Genomic DNA, 26,115 nt, shown 5'->3' with positions numbered 1-26,115 from the left:
GACTATGGTTTTTTTTAAATCAGGATTTGTGTTGAGGCTTCCCTAGCCACATCATTTCTGGATGCTTGGTACAAGCTAAGCTGTCACACTTGGTATCAGTGTCAGACAGAAGGGTAATACAAGGCTGAGCTTTCCAACACAAACACTGCATCTGCAAAAGAGTGAATCTTATATTGGTATTGTCTCTCCTCAGGCAAGTCCTGGATCCTTCTTTTCTTAGAGCAGCTCAGCAGAGGAGCACAAAGACATCAGTGCTGGCATGGCTCACCCAGCAGCACATCTCTGGAAGATGCACTGGTGCTCAGGTGAGGCACTGCTGTAGGTTTCCCACTTTCTTACACTGCCACCACTCGCATGTCCTGGAGGTGGCTCCTAGCAGGGCAGTAGTTCTTGTATGTTTCAGCAATGCAGAAGCTCCTCTTTCATTCTTTGTACTGTGCAGTAGATTGTAGGAGAGCAGCTTAGGAACAGTAGCAAAAGAGAAGGGACATGGAGACAGTTCTGGGTCTGAACTGTTACAAGGCTGCAAGAGGAGCTGTGGTGACTCCAGGTCTTTCCTGATGTTCTTGATAAGAGCATGTCAGATTGTCAGATGCTGACTCCTGGCTCTGGGCCTATTTTCCCTTCATAGTGGTGCTCAGTCAAATTTCTTGTAGTCAATCAGATACTGCTGCTCTAAACCAGATGGTTTTATATATTCATAGCTTGGGCTACAGAATTACAGAATTACATTCTCACTGTTCTGAAGAATCGAACAGGTTACACACAAGTTTGTTTTCGTGAGCCCAGTACTACACATCCATCTGCTGCAGGGTGATGTTTTAGCTGTCATGGTGTTTGGTTCACCAGTGAGTGCTGAGAGATGCCAACACATGAGCTGTGATGGGTCCAGGGCTCTCAGCCAAGGGCTAACATCTCCCCATCCTGGCGTTGTATGAACACAAAAACCTAACTTGTTGGTTGGTGAAAAGGCTCACGTTTGGACAATTATCTATCCTGAATACAGGCTTTGAGTTACAAAGAGCTGTGGGCAGAAACCTGCTATGAAAACAGTATAGTAAAAAAAAGCTGCCTCTCTGTCCAAGTTAGCCCTGTTCCTGTAACAAATGCCACTCTGCTGGTGAGCTAGCGTGGAGTAATGCATTAACTGAGTGTGATAAGGCATGTGAACTCTGATACTGGCTTCATTTTTAGTCCTGTGTTTGTACTGCAGTTAGCACAAAGGGGTCTTGGTTCCTCGGTAGGCCCTGTCATGTCAAAACAATGTCAGTTAAGTCAACAAAGCCATTCACGTTACAGTGATTTCCAAGTCATGCTTCCACCTTTTAAAAATTCTGAGTGGAAATGTTAGGGATATTTAAGAGTTAAGCTGAAAGAAACATGGAAACAGCTGGCTTAAAACTCGAGCCTGATTCCTATCACCAACATTCAGTAAAATTACTTATAATCTAGTGTGTACAGAAAGTATAGAGGCCTGAAAAATATGATTTGGGTCACAGAACAAGAAACTAAATCCTTAACAAAGCTGCCATAGCTGCATGCATAGGAAGCAAACTATCCACATGCACATCTCCTTGGTTTTGCCATCTGCCTCCAGACTACAAGTAGCTCCCACGGCAGCGTGATTATTAGGAAGGACCAAACCTCTAATCATGTCTAGGTAGCACTTCTGGCTGGAAAAGAGACATCCTGGGAGAGTGCTACTGCCTGGGTCATCAAATTCAGTCGCTGCTATTGTATGTAGTGGTGCTGCGATTCATACTGCAAACTGATTGTGCTTGGTTTTAGAAGGAAGAGGATATGTCAAAGCACTATTTGCGACAAATTCTTTCAGGTTGCTAACTAACTCCTTCAGCCATAGTGCTTATTTCTCCTGGCATCTTCATGGAGTGTATCCTACGCAAGCTCGTCTTTTCTTGCAAACAAATATCAAAGTAAGACTTGGTGTAAAGGTCTGGGGAATTCTGAGGGCTGATCTATGTTTTTGCATGCTCAGAAGTTGACAGAATTAGCTGCTTACTCCATAGGGCTGAAAACAGACAAAATGGAATACCTTCTTGCACAATTAATAATTCATCAATGGAAGAAAGAGCTTTAGGATATCATTTGGAATGAAAAGTGCTTAACACAAGCCTCCACAATTCAGTCTGCTACTTACGAAGTTAAAGGAAAGGATTTTTGCTAGTTGTCCTCCCTTCAGGAAAAAAAACTCCTCCTCTTGACCTTCTGTATTTAGGAACAGCCTGCATTTTGGGTAATTAAAACTGATGAGCCTGACAAACATTCATCTCCAAAGAAATACTCTACAGTAAACGTAAACTCTCGAGATCCTTCCAGGCATACCAGCACAACTGTCTCTTAAAATTTCTTCCCAAGCCATCTGGTGCCTTATCTTTGTAGCCAAGCCATACAATAACTTTAAAAGAAGATTGTTTCTAGAAGGCTTTCGTCTCAGGACTACAGATCCTCTTGGAAGTCTCACAGCTCACTCTGAAACTGTCAACCAGGCAGTGCGGATGCTCCACTTCTTTCTATCATAACCCAAAATGTCCAGCTGCGATTCTCTGTGGGAGATCTCAATCTCATGTGGTTTTCAAAGGGAGTTACAGGGAAAAGCTGAAGATGCTCTGCACTTCCAAACAGGGATTTACACTCCATTAATTTTCTCTGTGACAGCCAAGGCTGAGTGGCATGACACGAACATGGTTACGAAGGCTGCAGCTAATTCACTTCATTCGTGTAGCTCTCTTGCACCTGCAGAAGAATGTATGGATTCCAGGTTCAAACCTGCACAGCCTTTGCCACAAGGAAAGCTAGTTAGTGAGTGAGAAGGCACGGAGGAGTGGAGCAGAGGTGGCTGGTAGAAATGGGAGAGGATCAGCTTTGCAGATCGCCCAGAGTTTGCTCTCCTCTTATTGCATCCCACTAGTTCTGAGCCTGTTCCATCTCTTGCACTCCATCAGTAAATTCCTACTGGGAAAGTGCCCTGTTTTGGTCTCACAAGCAGAGCTTGAGAGTAAAACTAGGTAACAAAGCCAGAGTTGTAGGCACCTGGGCACAAACCTGGAGTGACAGATCCTGAGCCAGCTGTGCCCGGCTGCTCAGAGCCATCATGAGAAATGGGCATGTGGCTGCAGGCATTATATGTCTGAAAACAGAACATGCTTGACCCTCACTCATCCATGGCAAACACAACATAGCTGGGGAGAGACCAAATCACTTTTTAGGCTTTTGCCACATGTTTTAGACTGTCCACTGCCTAGGTATCTGTTGTCCATTCCTCATCAGTGCTGTTCTCAGAGGTACAGGAGTGTTGGAGACTCAACCTTGATAATGAAATACTGCATTGTATACATGCTTGTCAGGTGGGTATTAACGAGCATGCTGTGGGGCTGTAAAATGCCTACTGGAAATGGCACAGCTTCTGTATATCTCTGAGTGAATTGGTTTTAACAGGAGCCTGGGTTAGGACTATAACATCTACATTTTCCAGCTATTGATGATATTGTGATTATTGACAACGAGCAGAGTTCCTAGCACCATTCAAACACAACACTACCAACATTTCCTCTGGGTAGGTGCCTTTGCTTTTAGCTGGCTACTTCGTGACGCCCTTAGGGAAGAACTCAGTATCTGTAAAGCTGCTGAGCTTTTTCCTACTCTAGCAGAGGGTTGTATCCTATTATCTCTGGAGACAATCTTCTATTTAGGGAAAGAATGAAAACAACACTCCTAAAATACAGTTTTGCGCTTTAATGATCCCTGCACTGAAATATGGCATCGTATACTTATGCTATGTGTGAGCTTAGGTGGGAGGGTAGAAATGATCACAGGTCAGTTCTCTATACCCTTTGCCAAACTGCCTCTCTGAGCCCCCTCTTCATAAGGTGATGGTGATATCTTGCAGAGCCATTACAATAATTTGTTTATATGAATAAAAGTACATGGCTCAAAGGGTAAAGCTTTTTGTACCTACAGAACTTCCAGCATTCCCAGGTCACCTTTTGGTGTGGGATGACACAACATCTGCTCTGCTTAGTCCTCCTGCTAACGTTTTGGCAGACGCCTGGAACTTAGCAAGGCTACACATGTATGTAATATCGAAAGTCAAAAGGAGTGCATTCAGGCCCCATTTGATTTATGGCGTGTCAAAAACAAAGGGCAAACCAATACAGTGTTTCACTTGATGGCTTAATTTGCACAAATCCTGGAAGATCCAGAATTGTTTCCCAGCTACTTTAGGACCTGCCCCAGATTGCTGCCTGCAGTAAAAAGGGTTGGGGATGGGGGTCTGTAAGTGCTTGTCTGTCAGACCAGAGGAGCTGCAAGACTGTAGTGGGACCCAGGGGCTGGGCTGCTCAGGGCATGCTGTCCCACCCTGCAGATAAGAGGTGCACGCCGTACATGAATGGTCAGCAGCAATGCTGGGAGCCGGGGAGGGGCAAACTGGAACCAGCGCTTCTAAACAGAAAGCCTCAAGGGATCATTACGTCCATCCGTGCTGACCTGAAACCAAAAAATCCCACATATTCACAGCATCTACGTGGGCTTTGCTGATCCTCCCATCTAGTCCCTTGTTCCTACTCATGAATCTGTTTTCCAGGGTCAAAACTGTTTCTAAGGTGAACACAGAGTCAGTTCCCTTGCTTGTAAGGAGTGATCCAAGGGACGTGTTTTCTTTTCCTCCATCTTCTGTTCCCAACTGCTAATTCCCCAACGTGTGCTGAGATGAATCTTTCTCTGCACATCACTGCCCTTTGCAGGAGCTTAAGTGGCTGCTGTAGATGAATTATTCTGTATATTTAAATCCTTATAATCTGGATCAAAAGAGTAGGCTTGGCACTGAAAATCAGTTTGAAAATTAACTGTACACCATGAGCCTGCAAGTCTCAGCCCCTCCAAAGCAATTGGAAAAGATTAAAAGAGCTTTTATTAAAAAAAAAATAAAAATAAAAATAAAGAACATCCGTAACATAAATAGCCTTTAAAGAAAATCCTTTATGTGAGGAGAACATCTTCCAAAACTGAGAGAAATAAAGCACAGGGTGGTATTTTATTGCCAGAATAGGCAGAGAAGCAAATCAGGCTGAGGTTGGCTGTTTGAGGGGAATTAAATCTTTCACTTTCTGAGCACACAGATTAGACACCAGGAGAAAATATGTTTGCTCTCTTTGGTTATCTGGTGGCACTGAAGAACAGCCATCAAAGGGAAATATCTGCCTCCTAGGATAATCATTGGGCAAGAGAATGGATGCAGCAGATAAAAGTAGGTGACACCTGCCCTGAGAGACAAAGCAGCAAAGAACAAAGATTAGTGACTGGGGATTGCACTCACCTGTGAGGAGAAGGTAAGTAGGGTGAAAAGGAGTGTGAAAACTGCAGGAAATGTGGTCTCCTCCTGTATTCTTGCAGCCATTTGTACTGCCTGAATTCTCTACTAAAGTTTTGCTGTTGTGACTGAGATCTCCTTTTGTAGTTTACAGAAGAGGCACTTGCAGCTCAACTTTTGCAGTATTTATGTAGGTAAAATTCTCAAGTTTTTCAAGGGGATTTTTCTACAGTAGTTATGGGCTCTTAGAGGCTGCTTCTGTCCAGGTGAGGACTTGAAGCCTGCACAATTACCATACTGTAACTATCAATAGATCCTTCCTAATAGGAAGGTTATTTGAATTTAAGTTTGTAGCTTAGTTTCTCTAATCTCCTCGTAACCTATTTATTTATGCTACAGCTTTCATTCTGCACTTCCTAATCTCCAGCTGCAGAAATTCAAAGTGCTGCACATTGTGCCACTTTTCTGTCTGTCAATGGAAACAATATTGTTATAGGCAATGCTGTGCTCCTGGCACCAACAGAAGGCCTGGATCTGGTCCCAGGAATACTTCAGGATCCTCCCAACTCTGACCCATCAGCTGAGCCTATTTAGTTGCTCCATGGGTCAGCTCCTCACTTCTGAAGAAGGAAGGTTTTGATCTTTCCTTCTCTCCTGGATTATATGTGCCAAAGTTTCACATCAGAGACAGAACCCGTGATGATGCTTCTTCATACAACCCACCCATGTCATAGGTATGAGCTGCCACATATCACCCATGCCAGCTCCTCAACTCCTTAACCCCAACCCTAGAGCCAAATTAACTGGTTGACTGGTAGAAATCTGAGCAAGAAAGTAAAGCTTTGACAGACTTTTCAGAGACGTAGTTCAGTGGGCATGGTGGTAATGGGTTGATGGTTGGATTAGATTATCTTAGTGGTCTTTTCCAGCCTTAATGACTCTATGATTTTCTTATCTCAGCTCTTGCCAACACCAGCCCTGGTGTGAGGGGGTGGTGAGGCTCAGCCCAGTGGGATGCAGGGTACTTGTGAAATCCCATCCCGGCATGGCACCCGCCCCGGGGGCACACAGATAAAGCAGCAGAGCTGTTTCCCAATACCTGTGTAAGGAGATGAACAGGGCTGCATCCCTCACCCATAACACAGAATCAGCTCCACATAACCCTTCTCCCTCTGCTCTGACTCAGCTTTTCTCTTCATTTCCTCAGGCAACTCCACTCTCTCCCCCCAGCATTGCTCAAGGCCTGCTACTCCCATGCATGCCTCACCGAAGTGCAGGATGTAGCCTGTGCTTCTGGATCTCAACCAGGCTATGGCCAATGCTCAGCCACAGCATATCCCTCTTTTCCAAAAACTGAAAGCATTGGGGCATATGTGAGAAGGATCTAGAAGACTGACGGGTTCAGTAATCCCAGCAGCCCAACAGACTGGCACAACAGCACAGGAGCTGATATTGCATTGATGATAAGGCAGAGAAGGCTGAGAAAACAAGGCAGTCTCACCATGATGCAGTGATGTTTCAAGATACCCATTTATTTTTCTTCATCCAGAAGCCCCAGGACCACGATGGCTTTTCAGACTCTATCAGGACACAACAGAGCATGGGAAGGGTGGGGATGTCCTGCTCCTTCATGACCAGCCAGAGAAGGCTGCACAGCAGCCCCAGCAGGCTTTGCAGGTTGCAGTTAGTTCAGAATACTTTGGTGTCTTTCCTATTCTGAGGACTTCTTTCTCAATGTGTGTGTGCACAAACAAGCAATTAGCCACTAGGACAGGATGATCATAGAATGGCTTAGGTTGGAAGGGACCCTAAAGATCATTTAGTTCTTTGCAGCACTAGCATCACATGTGGCACAGGCTCACAACAGGTGAGTGCATGGAGATGCAGCCTTGTTTAGCTATTTTGAAGAGCTGTTCCTCTTTAGAACTGCTTGCACCAGTTCTAAAGCTGGATGCAGGAGACCCAATGCTGTTGTTAGAGCTGGCTGTATGCTGGCAACCCAAGGCTGGAAGCACTCTGGCTTTGCTGAGCCTGAGAAGCCAGCATGAGTGAATTACCTTAAATTAAACACAGTTCATACATAGAGGCATAACAGAGGCACAGTGGGAGCTTTGTGCCGTTATGGGTTGCATTAGAGATGTGCTGATGTAGAACTCTACCAGTGTGAGGATTCCTGCACAGCACTCAGCTGAGATGTGACCTTCTCCTCCTGGTGCAGGTGATGATCTGCTTACGTGTTCTTCTGTACTGATCATGTAAAACCTGCTAACGGGTTTGTAGGGCTTCAGCAGATAGTTTAGTATACTTAGGAGGCGCTGTTTTGTCTGGAAATGAATTCTGAACTGATTACTTTAAGGCTTTCCCTTTCTGCAGAAGGTAGTGGTGCTTCTGTCCTCTGTTCCAAGGGAAGTGCAAGTAGTGGGAACTTGCACTTCCACATCTATTTTCTTTTGCCTTGAAATTTCATAGCATCTTTTGTCGTGCTTGGGGAAAGAACAACCAGTGCACAAGTGTGATGGACAGCAGGAGACAACGTTGAGTTGCACCTGGCTTTAAAGGATGGCTAACACTGTAAAACAAGACTAAAAAGAAAAGAAAAAAAAAAGACACCTTTTAGATAAGGAAAAAATCTTTCTTTTCCGTCAGGGTGCTGAAAACAGCACAACAGAAAAATAACTCTGAAGTTGCTTATAGTGCTTCGTATCTGAGAAATGCAGAAGGAAAGCGATGCTATAAAAAGTGTTGCACGTGGGATTCTTTGAGTATGCGTTCACTTCTTCAAGATTCCATAACCGGCATTTTTCTTTCTTTTTTCTATGCAAGAAAACTCCACTCTGCTGCCAGTGAGTGAGGAAGTGGCTCTTCTCCCCAGGACTTCGCTCTGCCCAGGTTCCAATGGCGTTTCGGACCCGTCCAGGCGCGATACTGCCGCAGCGAGGACTTCGCCTAGCGAAAACTTGCCAATCCGGCGTTCCTCCGAATGAAAGAAAGTGACATGTTGGATGAGGGGGGTGGGTGGGAGGAGAGGAAGGGCTGTCCCTGCTCCTGCAGGGCGGGATCTTTTTCTCCTGCTTGATCTATGGAGCCCGCCCCCTTAAATTGGCTCCCGGGAGCACCCCGTCCACCAGCCCGACGGGGGGAGAGGCGGAAAGCGAGGGAGTGCAGGCAGGCGGCCGGCCGGCCGGTTCCCCCGTCCCGGCCCGTCGGTCCGTCCCGGCCCCTCCGCCCCCCGCGCACCATGCGCGGCCCCCGGCGCCCCGCGCCCCGCCGGCCCGCCCGCCCCTAACGCCGCCCGGCTCCGGCGCTTCCCCCGGCACTGCTCCGGGGGGCGGGGAGGGGGGAGAAAGGGGCGAGAAAAGGAAAAGGGGAAAAAAAAAAAAAAGAAAGAAAGGAAAAAGAAAAAAAAAAAGGAAAAGAAGAGCCTAAGCAAAGCGGGGGAAGGCTGCTCTCCTCTGAGGACAGCGCGCAGCACCATGCAGCTTGCGCCGCTGGCGCTGGCACTCACCACGCTCTTCATTGACGGCTTGAGGACGGGAGCGAGGAGGCAGAAACTGCACCCCAGGCAAGGTACGGGGGTGCTCGGGGAATGGGAGGCGGCCCGGGGGTGCTGGGCTGCCGCCTCTGGGGGGCGAGGCGCCCGGCCTCCCTGCTCAGGGGCATGTGCCTCTCTTCCTTTGCAGCGAAGCTGCTGGAGAAGCTCAGCGAGTACGAGATCGTGACTCCTACCCGGGTGAATGAGTTTGGAGAGCCCTTCCCCACCGATGTCCACTTCAGGCGGAGGCGGCGGAGCACCAACGCTGCCCCCGACGCCTGGACAGCCGCCGCCTCCTCCTCCTCATCCTCCTCCCCTAAGGCTCACTACAGGCTTTCCGCCTTCGGGCAGCAGTTCCTCTTCAACCTGACGGCCAGCTCGGCCTTCATCGCCCCGCTCTTCACCGTCAGCATCCTGGGCGAGCCCGCCGCCGAGCAGCGGAACCTTTACGCCGAGGCTGCGGACACCGACGTGAAGCACTGCTTCTACCGGGGGCACGTCAACGCCCGGCCGCGGCACACCGCCGTCATCAGCCTCTGCTCCGGGATGGTGAGCCCCGGGTCCCGGCCCCGCCGGGCGCCCAGCGGCGGCGAACAGGGGCGGAAGCGAGGAGGAGGAGAAGGAGGAGCAGGCGAGGGAGGGTGGGCAGAGGGAATAGGGGCCGGCCCCTTTCCCCCGCCCTCGACTGGGGCTACGGGATGGGGCCGGCTCGCCCCGGTTTGGTCTTTCTCGCAGCCCACTTTTATTATCCCGTCGAATTGGGGAAAAACCCTTCTGCTCCGCGGGATTTTGGGCAAAAGTGCCACCCAGCGGCACCCCGCCACGGAGATCACCGGGTGGGGAGAGCCCTGTTGTAGAGTCCCCAGCCTGACACCGACCTGCACCCCTAAATCTGGAGCGAGGGCTGAGGGGTCCCCAGCAGTGCTGCCCCCGGAGCCTTCCTGCAGTATGGCACAGAGATGTGAGCTCAGAGGAGATGAACGCAGGCTGCCTTGCAGCCCATCCTGGTGCTCTGCTGCACCAGGGGATGTTGGCAGAGGGAAGAGCAGAAACTGCCCAGCAATGCTTGTCCCAGGTCGTTGCACCCTCCTTACACCCCGGAGTGCCTGCGAGGCACAGGAAGCAATGACTGCCTTGGGTAACTCTCCCTGGAGGTCTCTACTGGTCATTGCTCCTTCCATAGCATCCCAGGCTGACCATGTCATGCTGTTTCAGCTCCAGCCTCTGTCCCAGCACGTCGGGCTGGGGCCTGAGCTGCGCTGGTGTACATGTGCGCCTGGGCAGACCTTCCTCCAGCACTATATCCCATGTAGTTATCCTGTTTTCTAGCCCAGGATGGCTATCAGGATGCTTTATGTCCTGGATGTTTTGTGGTTTTTTGTGTTTTTTGTGTTTTTTTGTTTTTTTTTTTATCTCCCTGTATTCATATTCACGTACAGCTAACTGACAGTGCTTCCACACTGTGCCCTAAAGCAGGGCCTTTCTATAGACAGGGATTTCACTCTCTGGATGCCTCTCCTGGGTCCTCATCTGAGTTTAAAGCCTGTTTCACAGAGAGCTGCTGCAGGAAAAAATGGTGCAATATGTTAGGGTTGTGCTGGAGCATCATGTCCCCTTGGGCAGGAGTGGTTCAGTCACTGGCACAGGGACAAGGTCTGGCCGGCGTCCCCCTCTTGTATTCCCTCCTACAAATTAAGACCTTGCTTTTTGTAAGCTTCAGAGGAACTGCTGAAGGAGGCAGGGCCTGAGCAGTGTCATGGAGAGCTGCATTTCCAGCCTGTGCATTCATGGGAGTTGTTGCAGACCCAGCTCATCCACCTCCTTTGTTTAATGTTAGATTGGGTAGTCCTGCTCCATGGCTTGTCATTGACCCCATCGTTCTCTGTCCCTCTCAGCTAGGCACGTTCAAGTCTGATGATGGGGACTATTTCGTAGAACCACTGCTGTCACTTGAGCAAGAGTATGAAGAAGAGCACAATAAGCCACATCTCGTCTACCGACATCGGACGCCTCCAACCAACTCTTCAGGGGACAGGCAGACTTGTGATACTCCAGGTACTCATTTTATTACTGTTCTTAATGACTTGGCCCTTACGAAAGAGAGCTGATTTGCAGTAAAATATCACCAGGTTTGTGTGGGGTAGAAGGGATGTGAGGTTGAGGACTCTTCTGGAGATGGTACCATGTGTGCTTGGAAGAGGCTTGTAGTGGTACTGCTGCCCTGACGAGACGTGTGTGCCTGTGCTTTCTAGTAATTGGTTATAAGGAAGTTGTGGTCAGGAAAAAAAATGTTATGGTTGCTGTTTCTTCCCTACTGTAAGGTTTGAAGGAGATCCTTTGGGCTGTCCTGCCACAGTTATCCCATGAGCCTTTTAACCTGCTTTCTGTTCCCACCTCCATGTAATTCCTAATCATACCAATCTGATTTGCTCTCTGTCTGAAATTCTGTTTGTGTCCTTTTGATGACATTGTTCTGTCTTGGTCTTGCTGAGCCCCCAGACCTGGCTGCAAGTTGCAATGTCTTATTTCTTTATGGTGAAAATGAAAAGGTACCACCACCAACCTTTGCAGTTCTGCCCTTATTAATCACTTTTACATGGTTCATTTTCAAAGGCTCTTTTTTTTTTTTTTTTTTGGCCCTTCCTCCACCAGCACCATCTCCCTGACCTCTTCACTCCCTCTTTCTAGTCTTTGCACATATGAAAGAGCACAAGCCTTTTTATCTCCTCTTCACGTGCCTTGGTGAGCAATAGCTTTGCTCCTACTGTCCCTATTATTGCAGTGGCCTCCTGCTGCTCTCTGCCTCCTTGACTTCCTGATTTTCACAACTAATCCTCTCCTTTGGCAGTAAGGACCTAAGTTCTCTCTGAAGAAGCTTACTCCTTCAATGCCCCATTTCACCTGCTGTCTCTCCCTCTTCCTTTGGCCTGAAGCTAGATCTGCAGGAGCTGCAAAGCTTAAATAGAGTAGACCTTGACTGGCTTCCCTTGCGTGGGCTGAGAGTCGCGCACGTGCTGCAAAGCAGGTGGAGTTCCTCAGGGAGCAAAATAAGCGCAGGAAGAGAAATGTGGTGCTGGATTTGGCTTGCATGTAGCAGGTGTGACTGGTTTGGCACCTGTACCTGTGGATTGTGGCCATGCTGTTGAGCTGCTCTTGTGCTTTGTGACAGTTTAGAGCTGATGCGTTAATGGCATGTGTTTCATCTAGAAGATGTGTGGATACGTGTCCACATGCAAACGTGTACTGGGGGACAATGGTGCCTCTCACAGGGCTGTGTTGTCTGTTCTTCCAAGGGTTGCTGCTGGACTATGCCATTCTGGTTTCTCTCTTCCAGCTGTTTCTGCTCCCTTCTTTGAGATCAGATGCAGGAGACTCAGAACAGTTGGAAAGAAACACGGTATCTGGCACAATTCATCAGTAGCCCTTGGAGGAACGGAGCAGCAGATCACAGGACTCATTGAACTAAAGGTAGCTGGGAGGGCAATTGCTTGACTCTGTGTAGTTATAACAGCTCACTGTATTTCTCTCCCCACTCCCTCCTTATATCATAGAATCATAGAATGGTTTGGGTTGGAAGGGGCCTTTAAGATCATGTAGTTCCAGCCCCCCTGCTATAGGCAGGGACACCACCTTATACGTATTGTATATGAAGAGCATAGCTCTTCATAAGAAGAAAAGTATTGCTCTTCACAAGAGTAATGCTCTATCCATGATATTACCTTCATGGTGTACCTATGTTCTCCTCTTTTCCAGAATACTTTACTTCTTGCTTGTCTTTGTTTCCTTTCTGTTTTCAGTTGTTTGCTGTAGTGGAAGGAGGAGGTCTTTGCCTTCCAAATTCAGGTGTAAGAGTTCTAGATAGCTGTGATGATAGTCTTGCTTTCCACCCCATCCTCCTCACCTCTGTCTTTTCTCCTTACTGCCATCCCTGCCTTTGGAAAGGAGCATTCTTTTGCTCAAAGAGGAAATTCATGTGAGGGAAGTCCAAAGTACCCACCCTGCAGTGAGCATGGGAGATCGCCTTGCCAGGCAGTGGGGCTATTAACAACGACCTTCTGATGGTGTTCTTCCTGGAAATGATTAATAAGCCACATATTGTGTGCCCTTACCGTGATGATGTAATTATGGACTGCTTGTGGTATTCAGGAAAAGTGTCCCTTGTGAGCTGACTGGTAGAGTGAGTAAAAGGTTTCATTTCCAAAGGGCTCTTTTGTGTTGCTTTTCATTTTCAACATCCTCAGGTCAACTTAGAAAAACAGGTATTTGATTTTGTTAAATTTTAATTAGCAGCTTCTGATAATTGTGTAGGTGCCCTGACATACAGGATTCTGCGGAAGTTCTGAAACAAGGCTTTTCTCTGAAAGCTGATGGATACCAAATGCATAAACTCATGTAGTACACCAGCAGGGTCCCCTGGCAATGCACTTCAGCCGTCTGGCGTATAGCTCAGCAGCTGCAATGAACACTTTGGACAAAGTTTTCCTTGGGGTAACGAGTAACGTCGTTTCAGTCATAGGAAATGGTGCAATTTCTCCTCCTTCCCTTCTTTTAGTTACTACCGTGAATCAATTTGTCATCTGGCCGAGGATCTGGCAGAATAATTAGCTGTGCTTTCCTGAGCAGCTCTGTCAGGATGAAGACTTGGCCAGGCGGCCGGTGTGACGTCACTAGGTGCAGCACCACTACCACCCATCGCTTCGCCATAGCAAGCTCTTCCGATCCATATTATTAATATCTGCCCTTTTGAGGTGGGGGAGGAAGAGAAAAGATATTCCGATCCTAAAAAAAGAAGAGAAGGAAGTTGCTCATTGCAGAGCTGGAGTGCAGAGCTTTCCTGAAGCTCTGCAGAGGAACCATCTGACTGGGATGATAAAAGGCACGGAGCCACATCCTGGGGTGCTGTGGGATGCTGAGGCTGCGACCAGCCAGCCCTGTGACCTCCTGCTGGGAGCTGCCTGACAAGACCTTCCCCGGAAGGCACATCTTCAGTTCTGCTGTCTTCTTCTCCCCTTTTTTTTGTCTCATATTTCTCATGTTGCTGTTGTCTTTTTTTTTTTTTAAACTGAGTAACCCTGCCTGTTGGCCACCCCTTGTTCTGAGGCAGACATGGCCTCCATCTACCTGGTGGCCCCATCTACTACAGCTGCCCGTGGCCAGCAGTATAAATGCAAGAGTTGGACATTTTTGCTGCAAGCTCAGCTGTTTCATTGCTCCAAACTTTGCAAATTCCTTGTAGCTTTTACTGTGACCCTATGCAGAATTCCTTAATGAACTCTTTTGGGCAGCTCCTACTTTGCTCCCACTGTGTTTGCATTTCTGCTCTCCTGATTTCTGCTGTTTCCTCTAGAACTTTGTTAGCTAAATGCCTCCCTGCTCATGCCTCATTTTTCATAATTATTTTATATCGAAGACCCACCTGTGGCTGAGATGAATAAATCAAGGACTACGCATACAGTGAGCGTTGGCTATTACCAAGGCTTTAATTTCTGGCCAGCCCTGCCCATCCTGAGGCTGATGTTGGATGTGGGCTGCAAGGCTGGGAGTAAGGAACTTGCACAAAGACCTGGCTCCTTAATGAGAGCACTTCAAACAGGAATATCCACTGCAGGCAGAACTCCTCATGCAGAAGCAGCAATAACACTCTGAGGGTGCCAAACTAGTAGGAGGATGATTAGAACTTTTCCTCTTTTTGGAGGAGAGCCAGAGGGCTGCAGCCAAGCCACAGGCCTTCCAGCAAGGAGTGTTGCAGTGGTGAGATGCTCAATGCAGGCTCCGAGGAGAGCAGGACAGGGCAGATGTTATACCTGAGCTGGGCTGGCTCTGCCTAGTGTGCTGTTAAGGGAGATATGAAAGCCCAGTGAATTTGCTTTCAGGGAAAAAAAACAAAAACAAAAAAGTATTGTACTGGGCACAGCCTCCAGGCTTGGCACATCCCATTACCTGCCAGCAATGGACACAGGAAGGTCCCCGATTCACAACTGGGTATTTAGTCATAACGTACTGAAATAGTTTTCTTTCTTGGGAGGCAGCATTTTGCCTCTGGCTTCTGCAGCCAGGCATGGCTGCTCTGGGAAGTCATGGCCCATGTACTGGTTTGGGCAAGGAGGAGGAGAGAAGCGTGTGTAAGCCGTGTTGAGAAAGTGGCTGTAGTAAGTGTAAGACAAATCAGCAGCATGAACCAGATATTGCTGCCGAGCTAGCGTGACACAGGAATGATAGGTAATATGTCACTGATTTTTTTGGTTGATTAATGAGTAATTTGTAATAGATTACTCTTTCGTAGTAACTTTAACAACCCTTCCCACTGAGCACGGCACTGAGGAGTCACCAAAGCAAAGAGGTGCAACCCTGTGCCTTGGGTGATCACATGCGTGGTGCTGCCAACTCAGTGACTGCAACCTTGTTCCCATGTGATAATTAGCATCCACATACTCAGCCCTTGCCGGTGGTTGTTGAGTGAGTGCCACCCATGGGAGGTCATTGGTGGACCATGGCACAAGCATCCTGCTGCCATGACCCCAGTGCTGTGGCTGGGGAATATGGTGGGAGCTGGGTGCCATGGGTGGAGCCTTGCTTTGTCATGTGTTGTGAGTTAGTGTTGGATCTCCTGCCTGTGTCTGGTGTGAGGTGTGTTAGAAATGGCTCTGGTGGGGGATGGGACTGAAGAGGACAGCAGTGGAACGGCTCACATGCATTCTGTTGAGCATTTGTAGGTCTTACGTTCTGATTTTATACAGGCGGAAACTTTGAATGTCTTTTCCATAGGGCTCAGTGTTCACAGTCCTGCTAGTCTTGAAACCTTGGATACTTTGCATCAAACTGGGTAAAGCCTCTTCACATTTTTGCTGTTTGTTTTGGACTGTTTGTCTTGCCTCCAGCCATGGTCTTGTTTTGGTTTTCAAGTCCGTGATCCAGCAGTATTTCACATGCTAGGTTTTTGGTTTCCAGGCAGGTCTTCAGGCAAGTTCTGTACTGCTGGATCTCACGTAACTGGGGTTGCAGAAGATCTGCAGGGAGGTTTTCCTAAGCCTTTGCTTCCAGGTTGAGCAATCCTTGAGCTCTTTCAAAAGTCTGTTTAAGCTGTCAGCTCTGCTTTTGGCTTCAGGGTAATACATTGACTTCGTTCTTTCCTTCTGAAAAGTTTATCACTTTAAGGAAGTGAACTGTAATTTATAGTCAGAGAGTAATTATTTCAGGTTTCCTTCCCTCCCGAAAACAGCAAACGAGAGTTATGTCACAGATCCTTATGCTAATGTAATTAATTCTATTTCTGGCCTCCCATTGAGGTAATAGCACAGCAACAGCCAACTGGTGCTTAGTTAAATGGGCCTGGGATGTCCAACACAAGCTTTTCCCATACTGAGATGGGGAAGGGATTGGGTTGTAATGTTTGTGTTATCTCACTGTGGTGTGTGTGAAATAGGACTTAAACAGACTTTGGTATAAAAGAATTGGATCACCATTACTGATGCAGATTCTGTAATTGCAAATGTGTTTGTTGTAAGCCAGGTACGTGCCTTTTGTTGTTATTTGGCAAGAAAGGTTGCTTCTGTAACAGTGGAAGGCCAGTACTATGACACATCGGTATTGATTGATTATTGTTTTGCAACTCCCACGTGGTTAAGTTATTCTCCTGGAATCAAAAGGGATGTCCTTGCAGTTTTGCAACTACTCTTGCATTGTCTCTGTGGATGCCTGCTGAAGAAGAGGGGTGAGTGAGGCAGGGAGCTGTTACTTTGGTATTTTCCATCTCTACCCCCTGGCATATCCTAATGAAAACAAACAGGCTGACTGTTCTGTAGCTTTTCTTCCCACATGCCTGTATTGTCATTAACAGCATCCCTGTGGCCAACTGCTAGGGATATTTCCTAATGGGATATTTGTTCTCATTATATGGAGTGCCAGCACAAAGATGTTTCTCACTGACGTTGATTGGTACTGCATGGTTTGAGGTGTCACTAGGTATGAAATCTGTTTTGTTGCTGTGGCCACCAAACAGGAGTCTTATACATTGAAAGTTGCATGAAGAGCAAGGCAATGAGCACAGGGGTTGGGTACTCAGGGCAGAGGCCAGGCCCAGCAAGTGCATCTTTGGAAGCTGCTGGAAGATTTGGTGAGCCCAAAGGCAGCAGTCCCAGCTGGTGTCCAGGTGTGCTGGCACTCCTGAAGCAGTGGGTTATGGAACTGGTACCAGTGAGTTTCTGTGCTATAACCATCCTTTAAACCAATTTTGTATCAGTTCACTGGTGCTTTTGTGCCTTGCAGTTGTGAGATGCAGCTGTTTAATTATTTTGTCTGTAAGATCACCTTGAATCATTTTCCCCCATGTGCTCAACTTGCATGTGCCTTCAAAAGGCAATTTACTGGTTTGTTCATTAATCTAGTTTCTGTCTGCTGTGCAAAATTGATAGCTTTCATGTACAACTTCTACCTTAGGCAGAGAAAAATTCTTTAAAGCCAGAATGCATTCTCTCCTACTCATACATCATTAGGAAAGGAAATGTCAAGAGTATGTGTGGTCTTTGGTGCTTGGATGGTGTAAAAACAGAGAACATTTTTCTTTCAGTGGGACATTGATTGGTTCAAACTGCAGGAAGAAAGGTGGGATCATGACAAGGTTGGGTTCAACATCTCTGCTGAAGTCTTTTTCTCAGCTTCCTCTACAAGGGTGGGAGCCTTAGCAGGACTGTAGGGTGGGCTGGTGGGACTGCTCTGCTTCATCTAAACTGCTTATGGAGCTGCAGTGTTGCTTGCTGGCGTTCGCATATTTTAATTTATGACAAATGCCAAGCAATGGACCTGTCCTCCCCACAGCATCGCAGCATTGAAGTGGAGCAAAGCAAGGTGCTCACTTCCCCTTGCCTCACACTTCCACCTGGCTGCTGTCCCAGTGGGGCGAGAAGCTGCCAGCAGCCAAGGAGCTGTGCTCTGCTCTGAGCTGTGCTGCTGTAAGAGTGGGGTTGTGATAGATGCAGCAGTAGCAGCGGCTTCAGCGGCCACTGTTGAAACCACTTTGGGCAGAAAATTTGGGCAAGTTGACTGTGGCCAGAACTTGTACCAAGGCTCTGGGACAGACAGAGCGCAGGCTGCTGCAGGGGGCCTGGCTGAATCTTGATCTGCTTAACGAAGGTGTGCAATAAATAATTAATTTCCAGGCTATGGTGTTATCATCTGCAGGGCTGGATCGGAGCAGTGGTACAGTACAGCCATGGAGTAGTAAAATTCACGTTAAAAATCCTTGGTCATAAGGACAGTGCTCCTTTTCTATCAGGGAGTGGTCATTAATGTTATTAGCTCAAGAAATAGATTTTTTTTCCCTCTCCTGCTTTCTCTTATTTTTTTTTTTCTTTCCCTTGCTATGTGCAGCTCTCATGAACTTGGAGCTGAGCTGGAATTGCTTTCATTGTCACATGTCTTATTTAATTGTGCAAATTGCTTTCTATTCCAAGGACAAGTTAATGCAGAAATGGAAAGGATTAGAACTGCTGATTGCTGTTTCTTTTAATTTTTGGTTTTAGCATAACAATAGCTACTATTTCAAAAGCAGTCTCTGGCTCTGCCTTGTCACCCTTCCATGCAGGGAAAGTACTGGGGTAGGGCCTGATTCTCCCCTGCCCTCTCCCTCAGAATGGATCCAGTAACCATTACTCAGTGGGGATCATCTGTAAATCAACTCCATGAACTCTGGGCTGAGGCTTCTTGAGCAATCCAGCATGAATAGCATGGGTTGGAAGATGCCATCAGGAAGGGACATCTGTGTTCACAGTGAATGTCACAGGATTGGACGTATTTTTTAAGTTTCACATAATAAAAGAAAGAAACCAAGCTAAAAAAAAAAGAAGAAAAAAAAATAGATGCTTTCAGGTTTGTCTAAAGACAGTGCAACTACTGAGTGTTGCCTTAGAAAAGCAAGCATTAAAATGGACAGTTTTTAACCACTTTGGAAATTAGCATTAGCTGTTGAATCAGTGCACAGGCTAGCTTTGTACTTGAATTATTGGTCTGTAGCTTGCGTGGTTTTGAAGTGTTTGTCTGCTCATTAGGGTTTTGTTTCTTCAGCAAATTAAAGAAAATGTTTGGATACTTAAACCCACTCAATCACTGCCATGTGTAGGTAGATGTTTTTCAGGTCATCTGCCAAGACTGAGAGCTTGCCAAGCAAACAGTTTTGCTTCCTGATTTCTGTTAATATATTAAAGGCAAAACCAGGTGGGAAAGTATCACGCCCTGTTCTGATGTTGTGCGTTGCGGTGGGAAGCTGGCGTCATAAAATCATAGTTTACTTGTGTGGCGTGGGAGTTTTTCACTCATGCTTAATTAAACTGCAGCAGGCTGCACCATTCAGGAAAAGCATTTCTGTTGTGTTGTGGCCGTCGTAACAGCGTGAGAGATCAGCAGCATCAGGCACATGAGGTGCTGGCCATCCCGTGTGCAGCTCCCAGCAAGGCTGGTGGGAGTTTTCACGCATGGGTTGAGAGCAGTACACTGCCATTAGGGTTTAATCTTTTACAGGTGAATGTGCACCAGCCCTGAGTGCAGTTATACGCAAGATGGGTGATGATAACGCTCACTACTACCAAAGTCCAAGAGGGGCTTTACGTGCAGGGTATCCTCAATCAATTACACTTGGTTTTACAGTAACTAGTCTGGCAAACATGCTATACATGACTGGTATCCAGATATCGCGCTCTAAGTGCTGGAGCAGCTTCATACATGGAAAAAATACGTTCACTTTTGAAGGGTTGAGTTGTGCGTTGGACCGAGGGAGCACACTGATATTGTACCAGCACTGTGCAAGACCTCTGTAACTAGAAAAAAGGTGGTTTTCCTCTGTGCTGGGCAGTGCGAGTCTGGTGAGAATGAATTAATTCCTTTGAATATCTCCGGTGTAACAGGTGCATCCACAATGAGTCCTTGACATTTCCCTCTTCTTCTGCATTCCTCCACACTGAGGGCTGAGCATCTTGCAGTCCCTCATGCGTTCTTTCCTCGAGTACCTGACCCCTTTGGAAGTTAGTTGTTTACAAGGGAAATCAAAGTGACTGGCCAAGGGTGCTGAGGGGAGGCACGCGGCGTGCAGGGGACTGGGCGAAGAGCTGAGGTTAGCACTTTCTCCACCATCTGGTCTTCCTCTCACCTATAAGTTATTTGTATGCAGAGTTGGCTTCCCGCACTGATTGGCACTGCAGAAGTCAGGATAATGTCACGGTTGCCCACGAAGCCGTGCCAGCATGAGAGCAAACCTTGCCAGCACAACGGCATTGATTAGTGCAGAGGAACTAGGGCAATCCAATTATAACCACAAATGCCATTGGCTTTCTCAAATTCTTACTCGAATAACTGTGGACTTTCTGCTGTGTTAAGGTGGTCTGGACTGTATGAAGAAAAAGGGAGTTCACAAGGCTTAGCTAGTGCAGAGTAAATGGAATTTAATTCTTAAATACTCCATTGTCTATTTACATGTGGGGAAAAATAACCTTTTTTTTTTGATGGGTAGATGTTAGCCAACCCCTTTGCCTGCCGTGATATTACAGTTTGTAATTCATAGTTCTTTTTTTGGAAATCGTTACCAAATATCCTAGAAGGAAGCTACACATCAAAAATAGCTAAGAAGTTTCTTATCACTTAAATCTTGTTTGAACATTGAATATTCCTTTGTTCCCTAATATTATGCTTCCTCTAACCTACTCAGCAGGTCAGATAAGGAAATGGGATATTTTTCACCAGCATGACTAAATTAAACTAAAGCTACAAAGACCGTGAGGGCTGTAGCCTGGAGTCTTAGATGAGTCGTTCAGATCTGGCTTTATATTAAATGCAGAAGCGAACAGACTCTCGTGGATGAATCACATTCAATTAGCAACTTCCTATGATGAAATGATTAAAAATTAAGTGGCATCAAATAAGACTGATTTTGCTCTTACATTTAAATAATGCTATAATTACACACTAATCAGATGGTAAATCTTAATTGTACATGTTCCATATGTTTTATTTGCCTGTTCTCCCTCTTTACTCTGTCGTCTTTGTGTCAGCATGGAATATATTTTCAGGCTGCTTTTATGTTTGGCCTAATTGAATATCAAAAGCAGTATATGTGAAACTTCCTGAATTCTATTCTTTAGCCAGTGGCAGCTGTGCTATTAGATGACCTTTACCATTCCTGTAGCACAGAATAATAAAGGAAGGGGGGGAATTGAAGCCCAGCCATGTTATTGTTAGAGACAGAAATAAATCATATATAATTGCTTCACTATGAAGGCCAAATCCTGCCGTCCTTCATGCCTGAGCTAGAAATACAGGATTTGAACCTTTGTTTCCTGTGGTTTCCTGGCCACCTTGGACGTGCCCAGAATCCTCACACCGTAGTGGCTAATTACCATCATTGGACTTGGGGCAAACGAGTCCAACCACATCCTGGGTCCTTCGGTGCCCCACTGCCTGAAAACCATAGCTTGCAGTGTCATTGGCTTCAGTGAGGTTACCTAAGCCTTTAAAAGTTAAGAAAAGCCTTAGATGTCAGACAGCCTGGTGGGCTTCCACATAGGGCTTCTGCTATGGTTAGCTGTTTAGAACGTATTTGTTTAATGGTTGATTGAAGTAAGTAGGTATTGTGACATAAAATGCATGGATTATCATCTGTATTCTCTCCAGAATGTACTTCATGTTTGTCTGCTTTTTAATCATAGATCACGAACACAGTCATAAAAAGAACAAGCGGAAACACTGGAGAAAACAATGGGTAGAAAGCAGCTTATTATCTGACACGGAAATGTTGAAACACAGCCTGGAAGTGAATCCGTTTTCTGCAGATAGCAATGAGACAGGGAATGTCAGTGAGAAGAAGAGCCACAGAAGAACAAAGCGGTTCCTCTCCTACCCTCGATTTGTGGAAGTGATGGTGGTGGCTGACAGCAGGATGGTTGCCTACCACGGGGCTAATCTGCAGCACTACGTCCTAACGTTAATGTCAATAGTAAGTACTCATCTGGGCAGAGAGATTCGCCCTCTGTGGCCAAAGATCTTACTTTGGGCTGAGTTTTTGTGTGATACCACCAGTTTGCCTCAGCTAGGTATGGAGGTAATGCCAAGATGAGAGTTAAGCTTGGCTGGGAAACACTATTTGGAGTTATCTACCTTCTCAAACCCATTCCATCCCATTTCCTTCCTGCTTTCTGAACCTTGGGCAGCACAAGATGTACCACTGGCCCTGTGATCCATAGATTGAACCTTTCTGTTTATTTAGGCCTATGAGAGATAGCAGCTGAATTAAAAATGTGCTTTGGGGACCATGCCTTCCCAGGGATGGATGCTAGTGTGTTACGTGCTTGCCTCAGTTCTCTTGCTGTTTAAAAGAGAAAGAACCTGTGAACACCTTGGTCTTTGCTGCGTTTCTAGGGTTGGCTTTCCAGGCTGTAGGCAAGCATTTTTGTAGCTAATGGCAGTAGGATGCTGTTCTTAGATAGGCAGCTCTACAGATGCATAGTTACTGGAGGTGAGTATCCAACCTAGTCATGTCACTGCAGGGATTTTCATCCTATTCAATGGACCTGAGAAAATAAGTCACTTGTGATAGTCTTGATCAATGGACAGAAGAGCAGCTCAGGAGAAAAATGGCTGCACAGTAGAAAGCATGCATGCATTGTCTTACTTGCTTTTTGAATAACATTGAATACTTCTTCTTAAAACAGGTGGCTTCCATCTACAAAGACCCAAGCATTGGAAATTTAATTAATATTGTTATTGTGAAGTTGGTTGTGATACATAATGAGCAGGTAATGGAAGTGGTTTTCTTCTCCTTCTGTTTGACAATGGCATTTGTAGTGGGCCTTGTGCTGAATGACTGAATACCTGCTTTATGTGTATCACTTACTAGGATGGTCCTGCAATATCTTACAATGCCCAGACAACTTTAAAAAACTTTTGCCAGTGGCAGCAATCTCAGAACCACCCCGAAGGAAGTCATCTGCAGCACGATACAGCTGTGCTTGTCACCAGGTATGGTGAATAGTCTCACGAAGACCATAGCCAGCCACATGTCAGGCTGTCAGTATGTCATAGCTGTAGCTATGAGAAACATTTAGTTTTCAGTGTGAGTGTAATAACATGCAGTTGTGAAAGCAGTGTAATCATGAGCATAATTGGGATAACATGTCCACCGTAGTGGTGGATGACAAAGTCAGGACTGCCCAGGGACTGACCAAGTTTCAACGTGTGGTGAAACCCTCTGGCTGGGAAGGAGCTGGTTCTGATTTCTGCTGAATGATATGACACAACAGCATGAGGAGGTTTGGTGGACGACCAAGAAGTGCTTATGAATGTTTTTATTATTGTCCTTGTACTTTAACTCACTGCTTCATTGAAAATTAATATGTCAGGTCTGTTCTGCTTTCAGACAGGATATATGCAGAGCGCATGACAAGTGTGATACTCTGGGTAAGGAAAACCTTTTCTTTGTAATTTAAAAACAGTGTTAGTTGCCTGTGCTGAAGTGGGGACAATGCTGCTTTTCCTATTGTAAATTTCTGTGTTCTCTTCTAGGTCTGGCAGAGCTGGGCACTGTCTGTGACCCCTACAGGAGCTGTTCAATTAGCGAAGATAACGGGCTGAGCACTGCTTTCACAATAGCACATGAACTTGGCCATGTGTATGTTTTATGTAAATACATTTACATTTAAATAGCTTGAGATTTATGTTAGCTGAGGCTTACTGGCCAGGCTAGGACTTGGTACCCACTGAGCCTAATTATTTGAGAGGAGATAAATGTACTTGGGTAGAAGGTGTACTGCCTAGGAAGATTAAGCTGTGATGTGACTTGGAGGCAGTGGAGTGCTACAAAGTTTACCTGAGAGCTGCAAAGCCAACAGATCCATGTTTTGGGAAGGAGGATTTGACAGTATCACACAAAACTCCTAAGCAGGGGAGGAGAGCTAACAAAACATCTTGTTGTGTTGTAATATCTTGTAATATGTTGTTTCTACATGCAAATGTCAGTAGGAACTTCTGCAGCCATGGTATCTCAGCCATGAGGACAAGCTGGCTTTTCGGCTAAGATTGGGAGGTGCTGAGCACCTTTGGGAGGACTCATGCAAGGGATGCAAGCATAGCAGTTATGCAAAAGGGGGGATTTAGCCAGGACATCTGGCAGCTGGTAGGGATGTATAAATGAGCCTGACCCACCTGCTGAGCCATTTCACTAAGGAAAATCTCATGCTAGTGGGTATGCCCAGCAGAGGTGCTGTCATTCAAGATTCACCTCCTCCAGTGGAAATTCTCTTGACTTTGAGAGTGAGTAATGAGACAATCATTTTAGCTCACATAGTCTTTTACCCCTGGATAGGGCCCTGTTGTGAAGCTGGTTCAATCCAAAGCCACCTCACGCCTGGTTTGCAGCGGATGCCTGTAGTGTGGGATGGATGAGTACTCAGGAACAGATCTCTCATTGTTTTACACTCCCCTTTTCTGTATGGAGGTCTGGTTCAGGTGTTCTATTTTTAACATCAGTAGTATTTGTTTAAATGAAATTTCCTGACAAAGTTCCCCAAGGTTTTGCTTTCCTCACACCTCAGCTGTGGCTAATTCCCTCACTAACATTGCCTCAGTGCTGCGAGGGGTTAGCAGTGCTCCCAAGCAGGAAATGCCTCTTTGCTCTTTTGCAGGGAGCAGAGGCAAGGTGGTTCACTGGAGGTAATCTTAATGGGATATAAACTCCCCAGCCTTCATGCACAGGATCACACTGGGTCATTTCCCCTTTTCTACTTCAAACAGCAAAGCAGTTTAAGCCGTTCTGTCTCCGTCGCATAGTTGCCACATTCTTCAAAACATCATGTGCTGCAAACTTCATGTGGGTTCGTGCTGATATTCGATGGCATTTTGTAAACCTGCCACATAAAGTGTAGGAGCCAAGTCTGTCCCTATTGCAGCCCGTTTTACAGCCTGCATAGGGTGCAGCCCACGTACGTGAGGGACTTTGGGCTCTGGTTGCCAGTAGGCTCGAGTCATCCCTCTCTTTTGGGGACTTACACTTGGCTTTTTGGCTCAATTCCAGAGAACTTGCCATTTTTGTGAAGGTGGAGGCAGGATCTGGACCATCAGCTGGAAAGAAAACCACAGCTGCAGTTGTGTTACTCTGAGCTCCCAGAGGACTTGTTTGGCTGAACATGGGCAATGGAGAGCTTAGCAGGGTGCTGCAGGCCGGTGCTAGGAATGCAAATGTTCTGAAGGCATTTCAGTTGTGCTTGTTGATGCTTATGAATATGTGAATGTTAATACTTTTATTCTGTAGTGCCTATTTGCAGGGAATCTATGCAAATCTATTGGGTTTACTTTTACTTAGTTCACACTATTGCTCTTTCTATGCTGGATACTTGCTCTTCATCATTTCTTCAATTGAAATTGTCACTATTGTGTATCTCTTAGATTTAATATGCCACATGATGACAATCATAAGTGCAAAGAAGATGGAGGTAAAAATCAACAGCACGTCATGGCACCAACACTGAACTTCTACACCAATCCCTGGATGTGGTCAAAATGCAGTAGGAAATACATCACTGAGTTTCTGGAGTAAGGCTTTCCCTATGTGTTTTTTGGGCTGTTTTGTGTGTGTCTGTATCCCATGGGGTTCTTCAGTTAATGTGAAATCCTGGTGTGCAGTGTTTGGAGGAAATAAGAGGGATTTGTGTGTGCACACATCCTTTACATAGAACAGGAATGCAGCCCTGGCATCCAGTCCCTGCCAGTTCAGCCTCGTGATAAGCTGGCAAGGACTGGCCTGTCTAAAGGAAGGAATAAGTCTTCCCCCATGGATGTTGCTTTTAAGGAATGTGTGTTCTCCTCTAACCTGAAGAGTGAGTTTTCCAAGCCCTGTGGCCCAGATACAGAGCTACATTTTAGGAGTCAGATTGAATCTGCCTTTCTGCTCCGGAGGTCAAATCTAGTCTATGATGGAGACACTGTTGAAGGAGCCCTCAAGTCAGCTTGATGCACAGTGATCACCCACTTTGCCATGATGCCTTCCCATGAGCTGTGGTGGGAAGCAGAACAAAACCCACAGTGGTGCTGTGGCAAAACCAGAGTCTCAATCGTTTGGGTGCTGATCAGTTATTTTTGTTCTAAATGTGTTCTAGGGCTCACTCAGAAACCAAATGCACGTGGTATGTGCTCAGACATGCTTTTGTGAGGGTAGCTGGCTGCACAGCACAAGGAGAGGATGGTGAATGGGGAAGCAGCTTCCCACACTCTTGTGCTGGAG

The 26,115-nt window shown here is 46.4% G+C and overlaps 1 protein-coding gene and 1 long non-coding RNA gene across 5 annotated transcripts in view; one reads left to right on the top strand and one right to left on the bottom strand.

Moving 5' to 3' along the window:
- Positions 1-6,840: 6,840 nt before the first annotated feature.
- Positions 6,841-8,930, bottom strand: LOC149916450 (uncharacterized). The gene is made up of 2 exons (XR_016470141.1): positions 8,835-8,930; positions 6,841-8,303 (listed from the first exon to the last, which is right to left on the bottom strand). It is a non-coding gene; the product is annotated as an uncharacterized LOC149916450 (long non-coding RNA).
- Positions 8,475-26,115, top strand: part of ADAMTS9 (ADAM metallopeptidase with thrombospondin type 1 motif 9) — a 64,261-nt gene continuing 46,620 nt past the window's right edge. For 2 of the 4 annotated variants that reach the window (XM_031606199.2, XM_090148376.1), the window contains exons 1-9: positions 8,475-8,896; positions 9,010-9,410; positions 10,757-10,916; positions 21,551-21,837; positions 22,553-22,636; positions 22,738-22,859; positions 23,257-23,297; positions 23,403-23,508; positions 25,281-25,427. In XM_031606199.2, the coding sequence (XP_031462059.2) occupies positions 8,803-8,896; positions 9,010-9,410; positions 10,757-10,916; positions 21,551-21,837; positions 22,553-22,636; positions 22,738-22,859; positions 23,257-23,297; positions 23,403-23,508; positions 25,281-25,427 (1,442 nt within the window). In that variant the 5' untranslated portion in view covers positions 8,475-8,802. The remainder of the gene's footprint in view (positions 8,897-9,009; positions 9,411-10,756; positions 10,917-21,550; positions 21,838-22,552; positions 22,637-22,737; positions 22,860-23,256; positions 23,298-23,402; positions 23,509-25,280; positions 25,428-26,115) is intronic. The other 2 variants (XR_016470139.1, XM_031606192.2) reach the window with 1 other exon arrangement.

The sequence above is a fragment of the Phasianus colchicus genome, chromosome 11 (assembly GCF_987193195.1).
Source record: "Phasianus colchicus chromosome 11, bPhaCol1.hap1.1, whole genome shotgun sequence".
NCBI classification, from domain to species: Eukaryota; Metazoa; Chordata; class Aves; order Galliformes; family Phasianidae; genus Phasianus; species Phasianus colchicus.
This window is presented reverse-complemented; position numbering and strand designations above follow the sequence as displayed.